Below are 17,241 nucleotides of genomic sequence, written 5' to 3'. Positions count from 1 at the left end.
TATTGGTGAAGAGCCTCATCCCCATACATGAAAGATCCTTCCTCTCAGTCTTGGTATCATTTGTTGAGTCTTTGGATTTCCCTTTCCTGTACTACTAGACTTACTAGGAAAGTTTGCCACTGCTATGCACAACAGATGCCTAAACATTTGCCAAATTATTGTTTAATGGCAAAATTCCACGACTACCAAAACTTAAGCTCCTATAAGGATCAAAGGAAAGAAAGTTTATGGGCATGCTTACTGCACCTTCTCAAGTTGTTTTCCTAATGACCCAAACTTTTGGCAATAATCTCCAAATAAGGTTGTAATTTATATTCTTAAAACAACTGCAAGCAACAGAAAGAAAAAAGCCTTTATGGCTTTACACTAAGTGAAGAACATCTAGATAAACTAACATGTTTTAGTTTCAAGCAGGGTCAGTTTCCTGGCATTTAAAACCCTACTAAGAAATGCAAAATTTGGCTCACACTTGTAATCCCAGCACTTTGGGAGGCCGAGGCAGGTATTTGCTAGGTGTGATGGCACGCACCTGTAATCCCGGCTACTTGGGAGGCTGAGGCACAAGAATTGCCTGAACCCCAGAGGCAGAGGTTGTAGTGGGCCAAGATCGTTCCACTGCACCCCAGCCTGGGCAACAAGAGTGACACTTGTCTCAAGGAAAAAAAAAGATAAAAATGCAAAATTAAAGTGGGACAAATATTCAAAGTTGTTACATGATGAAACAGTGCAGATTCTGAAGGACATTCTATGTACTAACAAAGACCACAAAGGGACACTAGGGGCCAGAGAAGAAATTCAGTAGATAAAAACTACAACTGGATAGCAAAAGATTTTGTGTTCAACGTATAATAGTTAGACAAAAATATCTTCTGAGGATACTAATAGATGAAGTTATTCAATTGTTGCCCAGCTTAACAATCAAATATAACAGTTTTTCCATAAATCTAATGGTCCTCTCGTGCCTAACTTCTAACAATTCCATGCATTTGACCTTGCTATTCTCCTGCCTAGAATGCCTTTTCCTTCTCCGTGTTTCTACTCAACTTTCAGCCCTTAGCTGACACCTCAACTTCTACAGCAGAGACACTACTTTTGCTGAGTCTAATAACAGAAACTGTTTAGAATATGGATACTCCCTCATAAATCCTGTCTTCTTTGCAATGACTTTTTTATTCTTAATGTTGCATATTAACTGCCTTACAGACAAGTTGTTGTTGTTTGTTTGCTTTTTTTTCCACTTTTGTTTTTTACCCACTCTTTCCCCAACGTGGTTAGGAACTCTTTCTGGGATTCTCTTGGTTCTCTATGACAGAGAAAGCAATGTATCAGAGCATCATAATTGATTTTCGTAAATTATTATGTTTTGCAAATTATCAAATATCCCTTAATTTGGTATCCAAAACTTGTTTTTGTTAATAGTCTTAAAGGGCATTCAATAAAACGCTCCCATAAATATGCCAACGAATTTTTTTTAATAAGAGAAGATCATGACCTTATAAATTACTAAGAAAAATATGCTGCACAGTAAAACAATGTCTGATGTTCTTGAAGATACTTTTTCACTTTACAAGACATACAATATGTGCTTCAGTTTACATTTGACTCTCCATTTGAGATAACTTCAGAAAAACACACAAAAAGGATCCTATACTAAGAAATCTTTAGTATGAGGAGTATGTAATCATAGCCTCAGAAATTTCAAAAGCTGCCACAATGTTTTTCCACTCCTGTAAAGTCAAAGATATGACTCCCTGTTTCCTACCATGGCAACTGGAATCATTTCCCTCACCCATTTGGTTAACATTCATCGGCTCTAATATTGGCAGCCTGTCTTCATCAAGCCTTATTCTTGCAAAACCATCTCTTACAATAAAAGAAACATAAAATATATTCTCCACAGTACGAGAAAAAGAGTTTGGATCAATCACAAACTCAAAATAGGACACAGGAGTATCAGGATACTTTCGAAAGTAGGTTTGCAACAATCCCAAAATCCTTTCTACGTTTTTTTCTGTCGCTTCTGGATAACTACTCAGGTCCAGCTTCCGCAACTTTGTAGGCATATTCCCATTTTCCTCCATCTTGCGAACTTTTTTCTGCTGTTCAAGTCGGGGCTTTGGTGCAGAAGGTTCTAGTTTGAATGAACCAAAAACAAAATGGAATGTCTCAGCTTTTACCATCCAGGATGTTGCTTCCTTTTCCATTGCCTTCCAGAAGGAAAGAGCTATGTTATCATCACAATCACTCAAGTCGTCAGGCTCGCCTTCCATCCAATTCAGACCCCCGAACAGAAACAGAAAGTCACAAAATGCTAACTGATTAAAGAAGTTCAGGTCAGAGTTTAACTGCTTTGCCTTTTCTTTACCCAAGTCAGAAGCCATGACAAGAAACTGGGCGTCGAGGGCTGCTTCTCTGGTTCGGCTCACTCCATCAAACAGGACGTTGGCTTCCTCCAGAGCCTCGGTCAAGGAGTTGTTCGCCGAGTTCACGATGTCCTCCCGGTTCTGCCGCACGCAGTACATGAGCTGCCGGTACTGCCTGCGGATGCTGCGGCACTTCTCCTCGTCAGCGGTGAGCTCCAGGAGTTTTGGGTCTATGTCGGCATCCCCAGAGCTGAGGTCGTCGGAGCAGCCCGTGACCCTCACCGCCACATCCATCTTCATCGGCGCTCCCTCCGCCGCCGCCGGCGTCGCCGCGTACTCGCTACTAGGGATGACCACGAGCTGCTCCTCTCCTTTCTCGTCCTCTCCCTTGCGGGAAGCTTTTTCAACCGACATGCCGGCCACTGGTATCTCCGAGGTAACGGCCCTCCCAGCGTGTGGAAACTGGCGGCAGTTGGAGCCGCGGACGCCAGCCCATGCGCATTAGCGGCCCGGCCCGGCGCGACCCGCCCCCAGCACGCTCCGCGGGAAGACAGCCCCGCCCCGGCCCGGATGCACCACGACCCGAGGCGCTCGCTCATAGGCAAGCGCCGCGCTCCGAACACGCGCAATAATGGGCCCCGACCCCAAAAGCGAGTTATGCCCGCTCAGGGCACAGCTGTTCTTTTTCAAAGCGTTTACCGACTGGATCACCTCACTTAAAAAAAACACTTTTGGACAACTTGAGACAAAACTGTTGAGGACACTAAAGGTCCTGCGCTTTAAAACGATCGCTGCCATCATATACCGCAGTGAGGTCGACCGAGGGTTTTGTTTTTTTGTGAACTAAATCTGGCTGGACTGTAACCGCCGGTAAGGCCAAGGCCCGTGAAAAGCAGAAACTCCATTAAACAGGCTGAACTCTCAGTTCTTTTGCAAGGTGGTGTTTAGACTTATTATACAAATGTAAATCGGGTTAATTACTTTCACAGGTCCTCTTTAAAAACCAAACCCCCTCCATCACCCCATCCCGAAGATCTGTGGGGTCGGGGGAGCCTCCAGTATGCGTGCTAACCCCTGCAGGAAACTGAGTGCTCGCATTACTCAAGTGAACTTTGGTTCTCCACCATCCAGGAGTGGAAGAATAGAATGATGGGTAGAGATCTCTGCAAAAGAGCTATTTGCTTGTAAGCTTGCCAACATCAAAAGGCCACCGACACTGAATGGGTAAGAACTCTGAACCCTAAAAGGTGAGCAAAGCTATGAAGATTTCAGAAACAATCTAAGGATATGAAAGCTTAATCTGTAAACTGGGTGACTAATCTGCGTTGGAAAATTTACCCATTGGATTTAATGGGGTCACTGGAAACTCAAGTGCAGTTAACCACAGGACTCCGCTTATCTGTCTCACCAGTAGCAAATAGCAAAGTATACTTAACAACTGGAATTAATACATCTGGTTTTTAAAGAGAACATGCACACAACCAAACCATGGGCATCAACAGCTTTTCAAACCTGCAGCAGGTGCACCTTAAAAAAAAGACACCCACAACTGCACCTGTCCAGTTTCACAGCACCAGGAAGTAAATTAGCCCTACCATCCTTTATGCAGATAGACTTGTTCGTATTTAGCATTAGCAGAAGGTTTTTTGCAAATGCATAAACAGCAAAATCTAGTAGTATTAAGTTACTCCAAAATCCTTATATTACCATTTGCCCCCAATTATTTTATTAACTAGGGGTAATTCAGGGAAATACATGCATTTTTCAAAACACCATGCATTACAGTTAGTTGTACGTATATATGATCCTATGCTATTAGATTGTCGGCTTCTCAAAAACAAAAGCTGGGTTTTACATCTTCCAAACATAGCTGTTTTTACATGGATGCACTTATGTACTGAATGTATAAATTAAAATAGATTTAAAACTGTCCCAGCATCTACTGCAAGTTATTTGGCAGCAAAGATTAAGTTCACAGATTCGTGGAAGTAATCCTATACACTGAAAGGAAAAGTTGACTGCTCTTCAGAAAAAGTTCTTATCCCTCTTCTGAAATAAAGAAACAATGAGAGATAGGTAAGTTGAGACCTAGGATCATTAAAGGATCATATCTTTCCCAAGTCTGGCCAATTACAAACCAGTATTTAAACTTGTTTTAAATCTTAGGTGAAAATACAGCTAAGAATGCCAAGACCCAAATCCAAAAAAGTCTGCTTTTACAGTGAACGATATTCTTAGGAGTTGCTCACATCCACTTTAAATTCAACACTAGCTATTTACGAAGACAAGCCAACCCTTCCCACCCTATGGTGCCTATTTTCTCCAGGCTCCGAGGAAGGAAAATAGGCTGACACCAATTTGCTACATAAAGAACCTTTCATCTAAGAATTTCAAAATGCCTTAGAAAACTATATTCTCCCAACCTACTTATAAAGTATTACTAATACCATTTACAGGGATTTCTCAGGAGATAACAGCCCACACAATTTGCTCAGAGCAACAGAGCATATCAAGGCAAGCATTATTAAGTTGTGATTTACAGTGCTGAGTGCATTCTATGCTAGATCTCCAAGTACGTTATTAACATGTAACTTAGATCATCCTAAGAAAGGCAGACTTGCATCATATTCCACCTTTAAAACTCTGCCTTTAGGCTGGGCGCAGTGGCTCACACTTGTAATCCCAGCACTTTGGGAGGCTGAGGTGGGTGGATCACCTGAGGTCAGGAGTTTGACACCAGTCTGATCAATATGGAGAAACCACGTCTCTACTAAAAATAGAAAATTAGCTGGACGTGGTGGCACATGCCTGTAATCCCTGCTACTCAGGAGAATTGCTTGAACCTGGGAAGCGGAGGTTGCGGGTGAGCCAAGATGGCACCATTGCACTCCAGACTGGGCAACAAGAGGGAAACAACTCAAAAAAAAAAAAAACTGCCTTTAGACATTTGCTACAAAGTGAAACAATCTCAAGTTTAATAATTTTCCCCAATCATATAAAGAATGGGATTTCCATGCTGGTTAATCTTTAAATCATTAAACAGTGATTTCCTAACCTAAGGTCCAAGTGCTACTAATAATTATTTAAATGAAGCTTAAAAAGAAGAAACTGCACTGCTGATAAATTTGTCTGTGACTAGGAATAGAGAGCAAGAAGTGCACTGGTACTTCACAGCAATCGATGGAGTCTACCTTATTCCCACAGTATAGACTAGTTCAGGCAGCCATAAGACTGAGTTGCCTCAGAGATAATTTAGCTCCCCTCTTCCCCCCTTTTCCTCTTTCTTCGCTCAAGAGTTGCTAGTCAGGGTTCAATACAACCCTCCATTTCCTTTCCTCTTTTCTTCAGTCTTTTCTCCTATATTTTCAGTTCCTTTTCTAGGAGTTTAGGTTAATTCCAAGCATTCTGAGCTCTTTTCCACAACCCATACTGCTCAATACAAACGTGACAGGGTGGATGACAAAGGTCACATGTCTCCCTGTAACCAAATAAAGGAAGAAGTCACATGGAGTCCACTATTCTTCTCCAGTGAGATTTTGCTGTAAGACTTATCTATAACAAATGGATTTTTAATAGACTTTTTGGAGCCAAAGCCAGGAATCAGTCAAGTTTGAGTCCCACACACTAACATACACACTTATCCTATCAGCTACCTCCCTAAACTTTTCTATTCCTTCTTTCATAGCAGCTTTTCTTCCTTCATACCACCAGGGCATCTGTTTAATATTGAGTTGTGAAGACATGTGGTAAAAGTCCTAGTTTGATTTGCCAGAGTTAGCAGGACATTAGGTATAGTTTCTCTTCCATCTTAATTTTTTTTTTTTTTTTTTTTTGGGACGGAGTCTTGCTCGTCGCCCAGGCTGGAGTGCAATGGCATGATCTCAGCTCACTGCAACCTATACCTCCCGGATTCAAATAATTCTCCTGCCTCAGCCTCCCAAGTAGCTGGGATTACAGGCGCGAGCCACCACACCAGACTAATTTTTGTATTTTTAGTAGAGATGGGGTTTCAGCATGTTGACCAGGCTGGTCTCAAACTGCTGATCTTGTGATCCGCCCGCCTCAGCCTCCCAAAGTGTTGGGATTACAGGCGTGAGCCACCATGCCTGGCAGTTTCTCTTTCATCTTAATTTTCTTTAAAGTTATGTTTGTGTGTACATATTTTGTGTTTTCTTTGTTTTTTATTATTAAAGGTGAACTTTGCTATGATAAGACAGATGTATTTTTTTAATGAAAATTTGTTTTTGAAAAGACCACAGACTGTGGGAGGGGACAATCTAGGTTCCAATCTTGACCTATTAGCTATTAGTATTATCTTAGCCAGCTTGCTTAACCTCTCAGCCTCCAGTGTCTTTATTTATAAGACAGGAATACTACTACAGTTGACCCTTGAAGGAAACAGCTTTGAACTGCACAGATCCACTTATACCAAAGCGATAAAAAATACAGCATTTACCCAGGTCTGCCTGCTCCTTAAAGAGGAAAAAGCTTGTGAGAAATAAAGAAATACCGTATTTGTGAGATGTGAAACCTGTGAATATGGAGAGCTGACTTTCCATATATGCTGGTTGCACAGGGCAGACTTTGGGACTTGAGTGTGTATGAATTTGGGTATACACAAGGGTCCTGGAACCAATCCCCTGAGGACACCAAGGGACAACTGTATTTATACCATATAATTACTATAGTGAATGAAAATTATGTAATGTATCTGACAGTGTTTTCAACTACTAAGTAGGTACTTAATAAATCAAACAATCCCAAAGATAGCAAATATTTAAAAACTATATACAAACCAGTAGTTTCACTTCTGAATGTTGCTTTAGGAACAGAAAAAAAATTTTTTTTTTTTTTTTTTTTTTTTGAGACAGAGTCTCACTCTGTTGCCCAGGCTGGAGTGCAGTGGCCGGATCTCAGCTCACTGCAAGCTCCGCCTCCCGGGTTCACGCCATTCTCCTGCCTCAGCCTCCCGAGTAGCTGGGACTACAGGCACCCGCCACCTCGCCCGGCTAGTTTTTTGTATTTTTTTAGTAGAGACGGGGTTTCACCGTGTTAGCCAGGATGGTCTCGATCTCCTGACCTCATGATCCGCCCGTCTCGGCCTCCCAAAGTGCTGGGATTACAGGCTTGAGCCACCGCGCCCGGCCAGAAAAAAATTTTTTTTTAATTTTTTTTGTTTATTTGTTTGAGGCGGAGTCTCACTCGATCGACCAAGCTAGAGTGCAATGGCGTGATCTTGACTCATTGCAACCTCCGCCTCCCGGGTTCAAGTGATTCTCCTGCCTCAGCCTCCCCAGTAGCTGGGATTACAGACATGCAAGCTAGAGTGCAATGGTGTGATCTCAACTCACTGCAACCTCTGCCTCCCGGGTTCAAGTGATTCTCCTGCCTCAGCCTTCCCAGTAGCTGGGATTACAGACGTGCAACCTAGAGTGCAATGGTGTGATCTCGACTCACTGCAACCTCCGCCTCCCGGGTTCAAGTGATTCTCCTGCCTCAGCCTCCCCAATAACTGGGATTACAGACGTGCGCCACCATGCCCGGCTAAGTTTTGTATTTTTAGTAGAGATGGGGTTTCTCTATGTTGGCCAGGCTAGTCTCAAACTCCTGATCTCATGATCCACCCGCCTCAGCCTCCCAAAGTGCTGGGATTACAGGTGTGAGTCACTGCGCCTGGCCCCAGAAAAACATTTTTTTTTTTTTTTTTTTTTTAAACGGAGTCTCACGCTGTCGCCCAGGTTGGAGTGCAGTGGCGCGATCTCGGCTCACTGCAAGCTCTGCCTCCTGGGTTCACGCCATTCTCCTGCCTCAGCCTCCTGAGTAGCTGGGACTACAGGCGCCCGCCACCGCGCGCGGCTAATTTTTTGTATTTTTAGTAGAGACGGGGTTTCACTGTGGTCTCGGTCTCCTGACCTTGTGATCCGCCCGCCTCGGCCTCCCAAAGTGCTGGGATTACAGGCGTGAGCCACCGCGCCCAGCTCAGAAAAACATTTTTAAAGGTTAAATCAGTAAGGAGGAACACAGGAATATATTCCACTATAACAAATACCAGTGAAAAGAAATTTGCCATATAACAAAATTTTAAAAACCTACTAAGGCTTCAACTATTCAAAGTGTGTAACACTTAGAAGGGTAAGTAACACTTAGAAGGGTAAACCTCTGTACCAGACATTCTGAAGCAGATCCACAGTTTGAGTTTATATGCAAAATTACTTATGTGCATTTTTCTCAGGAATAGCTCCTTAGATTTCAGCAGATTCTTTTAAGTCTAGTATCCAAAAGAGCCTTTGAATAACTGCTTTATTCAAATAAGAGGGCATTATCATTAGAGAAGTAAAAGAGGCTCACTAAATAATCTGGACTCACTCATGTGAAATACTTTGGAGTAGATAAAATCTCCACCCTTGCTCTATGGTCAAATCATATACTTAATGACACTTTAAAAACCCAGTGCTGGTTGACTCGCCAAGCCTCAAGAATATAAACAAGGGTGTGAGATGAAAAGAACAACTTTTCAGGTTATAAGAGCCTCCACAACACCTCAAAAGACAGCAATGACTAGGTGTGTTATTTTGATAGACAGGGAGGTAAGAAGCACTGGGTGTGTGGCTACTAAAGGATGCAGCATTCAAGAAACTCCACGCAGGGATCAAATGAAAAATGTCTGATTAGTTGTCACTTACTTTCTCAGCAATTGTAACATAAGTCTATCAGATGTCTCACTCTGCCATATAGAGTGGTTGTCATCATTAAAAACAAAATCAGGCCGGGTGTGGTGGCTCACACCTGTAATCTCAGCACTTTGGGAGCTGAGGCAGGCAGCTCACAAGAGGTCGGGAGTTCGAGACCAGTCTGACCAACAGAGAGAAACCCTGTCTCTACTAAAAATACAAAATTAGCTGGGCATGGTGGCGCACGCCTATAATCCCAGCTACTCAAGAGACTAAGGCAGGAGAAGTGCTTGAACCAGGGAGGCGGAGGTTGCAGTGAACTGAGATCGCACCACTGCACTCCAGCCTGGGGGACAGAGAGAGACTCCATTTCAAAAAATAAATAAATAAATATAAATTTATTTGTCAACAAGTTTGTATATTACCTTTTTTTTTTTTTTTGAGATGGAGTTTCGCTCTTGTTGCCCAGGCTGAAGTGCAATGGCATGATCTCTGCTCACCGCAACCTCCACCTCCCAGGTTCAAGCGATTCTCCTGCCTCAGCCTCCTGAGTAGCTGGGATTACAGGCGCCCACCACCACACCCAGCTAATTTTTTGTATTTTTAGTAGAGAAGGGGTTTCACCATGTTAGCCAGGTTGGTCTCAAACTCCTGACCTCAAGTGATCTGCCCTCCTCGGCCTCTCAAAGTGCTGGGATTACAGGCATAAGCTACCACGCCCAGCCTGACAAATGAATTTTTAAATAAGTACATTGCTCTACAGACTTGTGTTAGAGATTACAAAGATAGTGCCTAGCCCGATGTCAACACAGACGCTCAATAAATACTAGCTAAATAGATGTGAAGTGACTTTCTTCCCAACTGACCTGGACACACCTGCATAAAATGCTGAAGGCAGATAATGTTGCTGTCATACAGCTTTTAATTCTGAACTGCTTTCCAATATGCTGCCTAGAATCTCTTCTGAACAACCTAGAGCGTGGTTCCTGATAGCCCATCTTCAATAAAATCAGATACCTTAGAGCTAAATCCTTTAAGTGAGTCTCTTCTGGCCCTACCACCATCTATATTTACTCAATACATATTTACTGAATGCACACTAGGTGTTAAAAAATAAGCCTAGGTCAACAAAAAGCCTTTTGTAAAGACCTACTCTTACAAAAAATTTAAAAATTGGCCAGGTGTGGTGGTATATGCCTGTATTCCCAGATACTCAGGAGGCTGAGGCAAGAGGATTGCTTGAGCCCAGGAGGGTTGAGGCTGCAGCGAGCCATGATAGTGCCACTGCACTCCAGCCTGGGTGAGAGCGAGACCTTGCCTCTAAAGAAATTTTTTTCAATATATGGGAGATACTAAAATGTATCATTGTTCTCCTAAAGAAAAGTACAAGTAGGCACAGAAGAATGAAATTCCATTCAGCAAGCATGTAATGAATGAACACCTACCATAAGCCAGCACTATGCTAGGAATACCAAGATTTGCATGGGCCTGACCCTGAATCATGAGCACACCACAGCATCTCATCAAGGACACAAACATGTATCTCAATAGCAACAACATAAAGCCAAGTGCCAGAAGTATGAGTACACGAGAGTGAGCTTTGCAGGCAAACAGGTCTGGGTTCCAGTCCTGACTCTGCCACTTAACTAGCTTGTAATCTAGGCATGCTCCTTAAATTCTCAAGGCCTTTATTTTCTCATCTGTAAACCCGGATAATACCACCTCCTTCACAGGACTGCTGTGAGGATTTAATCACTAAATATTACAGTATTTAGAGTCTAGCACATAATAGGCATCCAACAAATAAACATTATAATCATTAACAGGCAAATTTGCTTAGATATCTGCTGGGCTCTAACATATGCCTGGGACCACAGGCATAAAGAATAAGACTAGCTCTCTGACCTTGATATGTAAGCCAAAAAATTATCATTGGCAGGATTCCTCCTTTTCCAAAAATAAAGATTTATAGGAGTGCCGTGGGAACAGAGGAGGAAAGGAATGGTAAACTTTGGCCTTGTATTCTGAACAGGCAGGCAGTTGGAAAAGTGGGTTGGGTTAGGGAAGAGAAGATAGGTGTTGAAATAAAGAATAGAAGTGAGGAGGAAAACTGTAGGGAGAAATATTTTAGCTGCAATGGTATTCCCAGGAGCCTCCAGTAAGTGAGGGAGCAGAGCAGGAGATAACCAGAAAAGCAGGTTAGGGCTAGACCCTAGAGGGCATTGAATACCAAGCTAAGGAGCTCCCACTTCATTCTGGATGCAGATCTGGGGCCAGTGAGTAGCAATCAGGAAGATGACTGGCAATGGGAGCTGGAAGAGGAGGGAGATCAGAAGTGGGAGGCCAGTTAAAGACTGATGAAGTGGTCCAGGCAAAAGTAACTAGGGGCAAGAAGGTGATGCCTAGAATAGTCAGGCGCTGGTGAGTAAACAGAAGTGACAGGAAATCTGAAGCCTATACCACCAGAATTTCAATGCTACTGTTAAAGAACAGATACACAGCAAAAAAACAGGTTTGTGTTTACACCTGGTAGAAGTAGGAGGAACTCAACTCTACAACCAGTAAAATTCTACATTTATTTGCAGTTCTAACAGTCTAAGACTCTTTTAAATCTTGGTAGTCCTCACCCCTTACTTCCTTTTAATGTACGCCAGAGAATCTGTCACTTCCCTCATCTTCAAAGCAATCCTCCACTCCTCCTCAGGCCTCAACTTTAATCAAGCCAAAAGCAGATACATTACTAATGCCTCCAAAAAGAAGGGATTATTTCAGAGGAAAGAAACAAAATAAATTGCGTTTTCTGTCAAGTTGTGGTAGCCTCTGAAGTTAAGAATAGTTAAGAAAGGGGATGGTTGGAGAGTTACTCAATTACCACTCATGTCCTGATGTCTGTTTCTGGTAACTAGAAGTTAGACTTGAAAGGAGACCTGGCTGGGCGCAGTGGCTCTCATGCCTATAATCTCAGCACTTGGGAGGCCAAGGTAGGCAGACGGCTTAAGCTCACGAGTTTAAGACCAGCCTGGACAACATGGTGAAACCCCCAATATACAAAAAATACAAAAATAAGCTGTAGTCCCAGCTACTTGGGAGGCTGAGGTGGGAGGATGGGTTAAGCCCAGGAGGTGGAGGGTGCAATGAGTCAATAATGCACCACTGCACTCCAGCCTGGGCAATAGAGCCAGACCTTGTCTCAAAACATGAAAGGAGACCTACCTTTGTCTCAGCATCTACCCCCTAAGACTGGAACATAGGGCCACCACAACTGTCTGCAAAATTCATCTGGATATTAATCCCACCTTGCTTTGTGCCTGTCATCCCTCCTAATATTGCCCTGAAGAAATTATTTAAGCCCCGAGTTGCCAGTTTTAGGCTTATCTCCCAGGATTACCTCAAACTACTAAGTCTTAACTATGTCTGACACTTGGTATTATACCAGTAAACACTTTTTCACTCACTCTGCTTCTCCTCTCAGTACCACCAATAGGCCTTTCTACAAGTGGTTTTAAAACCCTGGAATCCAGAGGGAGATGCTGATTTACATACAAAACAGGTTCCCTATAAGAATACTGGAACTTTTCTTTAAAAACCAAGATGTTCATGAAAGCCATATGTCTTTGAGCAGTAGGAACTCTATTCATAGTTCTTAGCCATCTTGGAGCTCCCTAGTTCCAACTTTATACATGGACATACAAAAGCCCTAGCCACAAACAGCTTGGTTCCCTATTTTTCTATTCATTGTTGAAGTGTTCAATAAAAGTGTTACTCCCCTATTGGGCTCCTATTTGCTGTTTTCTAACAAATATGTTTTGGGTATTAAAAGACTAGTCCTTTGTTTTCCGCAATTCTAATTATCTCATCAAATGATCTTGACAAAACTACCCTATGTACAATAATATTAAAGCGTCTCAAACTTGATATTTATCCTAAGAATTATTGGAGGGAGGTTATTTAAAACAAAACAAAAACAAAAAGGCAGGCCGGGCGTGGTGGCTCACACTGTAATCCCAGCTCTTTGGGAGGCTGAAGTGGGTGGGTCACCTGTGGTCAGGAGTTCGAGACCAGCCTGACCAACATGGTGAAACCCCGTCTCTACTAAAAAAATACAAAATTAGCTGGGCATGGTGGCGCATGCCTGTAGTCCCAGCTACTTGGGAGGCTGAGGCAGGAGAACCACTTGAACCCAGGAGGTGGAGGTTGCAGTGAGCTGAGATCATGCCACTGCACTCCAGCTGGGGCAACAAGAGCAAAACTCCATCTCAAAAAAAAAGGGAGGGGGCAGATTCCTAGCTCTTTCCCGAGTCTACTTCAAAAGAACTTGAGTAAAGTCTGGGCATGCATGCTTAAGGAGTACTCCAGGGGATTCTGAGCAGGTGGTCTGGAGACTACACTTTTTTGGAACATTCTTCTGGAAAGCTTTCATCCTTTATCAAGGGAGTCACCTAGGCTCACCAGCTTCTTCCAGCAGGATTCTTTCTCCCTTGTCTTCTATAGTACACTCGCTGTGAAAGCAGGGTAGGTTTTGCTGCTGTTGTTTATTCAGGGAAAAGGGGATGAGGAAGAAACAATATTAAAAGGAGAAAGGAAAATGTGGACATTTTGAAGAGCTCCCTCCATTATTTATGTTGCAATTAAAGTATGAAATCTTAACCTTCTTTTTAAGGTGTGGACTTTAGGACTATAAGCACCCAATTATCCACTAAATAAATGCCTTTCTCCACTGAAACCCAAAGCTCCTTTAAGGTTTTCAAAACCTACTATTTAGCCCCAAATGTGGGCAATAATTGGCTGAAAGTTCACAGATCTTTCAAACCAATAGTCCTTACCTTGCTTTTTCTCTTCTTCCATTTCTTAGCACTCATTAAGAAACAAAGATAGGGCTGGGCCCGGTGGCTCACACCTGTAATCCCAGCACTTTGGAAGGCTGAGGTGCGTGGATCACAGGGTGAAAAGTTCAAGACCAGCCTGGCCAACATGGTGAAACCTTGTCTCTACTAAAAATACAAAAATTAGCCAGGCACGGTGGCAAGTGCCTGTAATCCCAGCTACCCAGGAGGCTGATGCAGGACAATCACTTGAACCCAGGGGACAGAGGTTGCAGTGAGCCGAGATCGTGCCACTGAACTCCAGCCTGGGCAACAGAGTGAGACTCCTTCTCAAAAAAAAAAAAAAAAAAAAAAAAAAAAAAGGCTGGGCGTGGTGGCTCACACCTGTAATCCCAGCACTTTGGACCACAAAGTCAGGAGTTCGAGACCAGCCTGACCAACATGGTGAAACCCCATCTCTACTAAAAATACAAAAATTAGCCAGGTGTGGTGGCGTGTGCCTGTAATCCCAGCTACTGGGGAGGCTGAGGCAGGAAAATTGCTTGAACCCAGGAGGTAGAGGTTGGGGTGAACGGAGATCATGCCACTATACTCCAGCCTGAGCATCAGAGCGAGACTTTGTCTCAAAAAAAAAAAAAAAAAAAAAAAAAGACACAAAGTAGAGTAAGTTTACTTAAGAAATACGCTAAATGATTTCTTTTAAGTGTTCTTGGTGGTATGCTTTTCATTCATGGCACTATACCTCACTAAATGTCGTGACCTGCAGTCCCAGAACTTTAGAAGGCCGAGGCCGGATGATCGCTTGAGCCCAGGAGTTCAAGACCAGCCTGGACAACATAGTGAGACCTCCATCTCTAAAGAAAAAAAAAGTTTTCAATTAAAAAAAAAGAAAAAACAGAACATCAGATCAAATCAATTGAGTTCCAAAGCTTATAAAAAGAGTGACTCATGGCCGGGCGCGGTGGCTCACGCCTGTAATCCCAGCACTTTGGAAGGCCGAGGCGGGCGGATCACAAGGTCAGCAGATCGAGACCATGGTGAAACTCCGTCTCTACTAAAAATAGAAAAAATTAGCCGGGCGCAGTGGCGGGCGCCTGTAGTCCCAGCTACTCGGGAGGCTGAGGCCGGAGAATGGCGTGAACCCGGGAGGCAGAGCTTGCAGTGAGCCGAGATTGCGCCACTGCACTCCAGCCTGGGCGACAGAGCGAGACTCCGTCTCAAAAAAAAAAAAAAAAAAAAAAAAAAAAGAGTGACTCTTTTTACTCCCATTGCCATTAAAACCAGGAGCATCAGTAGGATTACATAAAGATCAAATTACTATATAACTTTATAAACTTATGGCATAGGTGAAGATAACAGAATAATCAGACAGGAAGAAATATACATATATATATAAAAATATATTTTTTGAGACATGGTCTCACTGTCACCTAGGCCAGGGTGCAGTGGCGCAATCTCAGCTCATTGCAACTTCCACCTCCCAGGTTCAAGCGATTCTCCAGCCTCAGCCTCAGTCCCAGAGTAGCTGGGATCACAGGCACGCACCACCAAGCCCTGGCTAATTTTTGTATTTCTAGTACAGACGGGGTTTCACCACGTTACCCAGGCTGGTCTGGAACTTCTGAGCTCAAGGCGATTTACCTGTCTCGGCCTCCCAAGGTGCTGGGATTACAAGTGTGAGCCACCCGCCCAGCCAGGAAGGAATATTAATATAATAGACCATTGTCTCCTTTTACCTGCAAACTAAAGATCTGAGTAACACAATATATTTTAACTAAAGCTAAAAGCCTCTGTATTTCCATTAATTATTTTCCATTAATTTGCTGTTTGAAGTCTCGATCCATTCCCTATAACGATTTGTCAAAAATAAATACTTTTAGAAGAAAAGGTAATAAATAAAAATTCAATTATTAGTATTTTTCCTAAGGCTGCAACACATCTAAATATATTTTTACATTTAACGCAGTCCTCACTCAGGTTTACTTCTAAGAAGGCAATGTTTTCGTTTCTTAAAAATTACAGAGATATAAATGAATAAGGACAAAAATCACATAGATCATGGTGATGGGATTACGGGAGGTTTTCTAACCTGGTAATCTACCACAGGTGAGATTTAAAAAAAGAAAAAACAAAATGCACCCAGCCTCCAAGCATTTTTCCAACACTGTAAGTTATAAATCCCTCAGTGGCTGTAACTCCTCAGTGGCATAGGTCTAAGGAAGGATTTCTATAGGCTCTCATAGGTCTAAGGAATGATTTCTACTGTTTGCTACCAGTCAAAGGGAAGACTTCTTCCTTTCCCTTCACCCAGCTGTTAACTCTGGGCTAAAAAACACACACCTGAAGGAAAACGAAGTCACCCCAAGAGCTTCCTGGTTGCTTCCTCCAGAGCCTGGGGTTTTCGGGTCCCCTACCCCTGAGAGAATTAAGAGGAAGATTACAGGGCCACCTTGATGAGAAAGATAAGCATTTCCTGATCCCCTTTTCTCAGGACTTCCCTAAACAACCAACATTTAGCAGATTACATTGCTGCTAAAAAATTTTATTTAGGGCCGGGCGCGGTGGCTCACGCCTGTGATCTCAGCACTTTGGGAGGCCGAGGCGGGCGGATCACGAGGTCAGGAGATCGAGACCATCCTGGCTAACACAGTGAAACCCCGTCTCCACTAAAATTACAAAAAAAATTAGCCGGGCGTGATGGTGGGCGCCAGTAGTCCCAGCTACTCGGGAGGCTGAGGCAGGAGAATGGCGTGAATCCGGGAGGTGGAGCTTGCAGTGAGCCGAGATCGGGCCACTGCACTTCAGTCTGGGCGACAGAGTGAGACTCCGTCGGGGGTGGGGGGGAATTTATTTACAACTGGGAGGGAAAGAGGAAGGGGAAATAGGAGAAAAAGGACATCTTTAAAAAGCTATTTTAAAAGATGAAAATCGTTAGAAATTTCAAGTTTCCCGGGATGTGAAATTTGTCCAACGTCTTATCAGCTTCGATTAACACATGCGCTAGCCCACAAGCGTTTTTTCGTCATTTCCCAGCGCTGCGTCCCGTATGGAGGGTCACATCCACGCCGGCTTTAAAGGCAGGCTGTGACCACGCTGGACTCAACGAGCTCATCCCCCATTTAAAAAGACACGTTACTCTCTCCTACCTTCAAGGTTGGACCATGGCCGCCTATCTTTCTCTGTTTCACAAACACAACGGGCAGATCGGTTTCCGCGGCCAATTCCGAGAGTGTTCCTTCCAGGGCCCGACCGTACTCTGTGGCACAAAAGCAGAGCGGGGCGTGTAAGGTGCTTCTCCCCCGCGGCCAGGCGGGAACTGCGCCGGAGGCGGGGCTTCCGTCCCGGCCCTGCAGGCACCGCGTGCCCTCGGGTGACTCCCTTGCA

General features: G+C 43.5%; 3 protein-coding genes and 1 long non-coding RNA gene across 14 annotated transcripts in view; 1 reads left to right on the top strand and 3 right to left on the bottom strand.

Annotated features, from left to right (window-relative positions):
* LOC126930917 (protein BRAWNIN) overlaps positions 1 to 17,241 on the top strand; it is a 732,366-nt gene that overhangs the window by 369,048 nt on the left and 346,077 nt on the right. The window lies entirely within an intron of this gene.
* The window catches only part of TXNRD1 (thioredoxin reductase 1), a 182,394-nt gene that overhangs the window by 49,059 nt on the left and 116,094 nt on the right, over positions 1 to 17,241 (bottom strand). For 3 of the 6 annotated variants that reach the window (XM_050748465.1, XM_050748464.1, XM_050748467.1), the window contains one exon: positions 17,004 to 17,113. The exons of 2 other annotated variants lie outside the window; for them this stretch is intronic. In XM_050748465.1, the coding sequence (XP_050604422.1) occupies positions 17,004 to 17,113 (110 nt within the window). Of the gene's footprint in view, positions 1 to 14,599; positions 14,712 to 17,003; positions 17,114 to 17,241 lie in introns of those variants that run through there. One more of the 6 variants, XM_050748466.1, reaches the window with a different exon arrangement.
* On the bottom strand, positions 1,389 to 2,883 carry EID3 (EP300 interacting inhibitor of differentiation 3). Its single transcript, XM_050748480.1, has one exon. The coding sequence runs from the start codon at positions 2,775 to 2,777 to the stop codon at positions 1,662 to 1,664; it is 1,116 nt and encodes a 371-aa protein (XP_050604437.1). The 5' UTR covers positions 2,778 to 2,883; the 3' UTR covers positions 1,389 to 1,661.
* Positions 7,196 to 8,069, bottom strand: LOC126930920 (uncharacterized). The gene is made up of 2 exons (XR_007717711.1): positions 7,791 to 8,069; positions 7,196 to 7,684 (listed from the first exon to the last, which is right to left on the bottom strand). It is a non-coding gene; the product is annotated as an uncharacterized LOC126930920 (long non-coding RNA).

Source organism: Macaca thibetana, chromosome 11 (genome assembly GCF_024542745.1).
Source record: "Macaca thibetana thibetana isolate TM-01 chromosome 11, ASM2454274v1, whole genome shotgun sequence".
NCBI lineage: Eukaryota > Metazoa > Chordata > Mammalia > Primates > Cercopithecidae > Macaca > Macaca thibetana.
Note: the sequence above shows the minus strand (reverse complement) of the source record. Positions and strands in the feature narration are given on the sequence as shown.

What these genes read in the sequence shown, in the direction of transcription:
- EID3 (XM_050748480.1), bottom strand. Translation starts at nt 2,777, where the DNA reads ATGTCGGTTGAAAAAGCTTCCCGCAAGGGAGAGGACGAGAAAGGAGAG.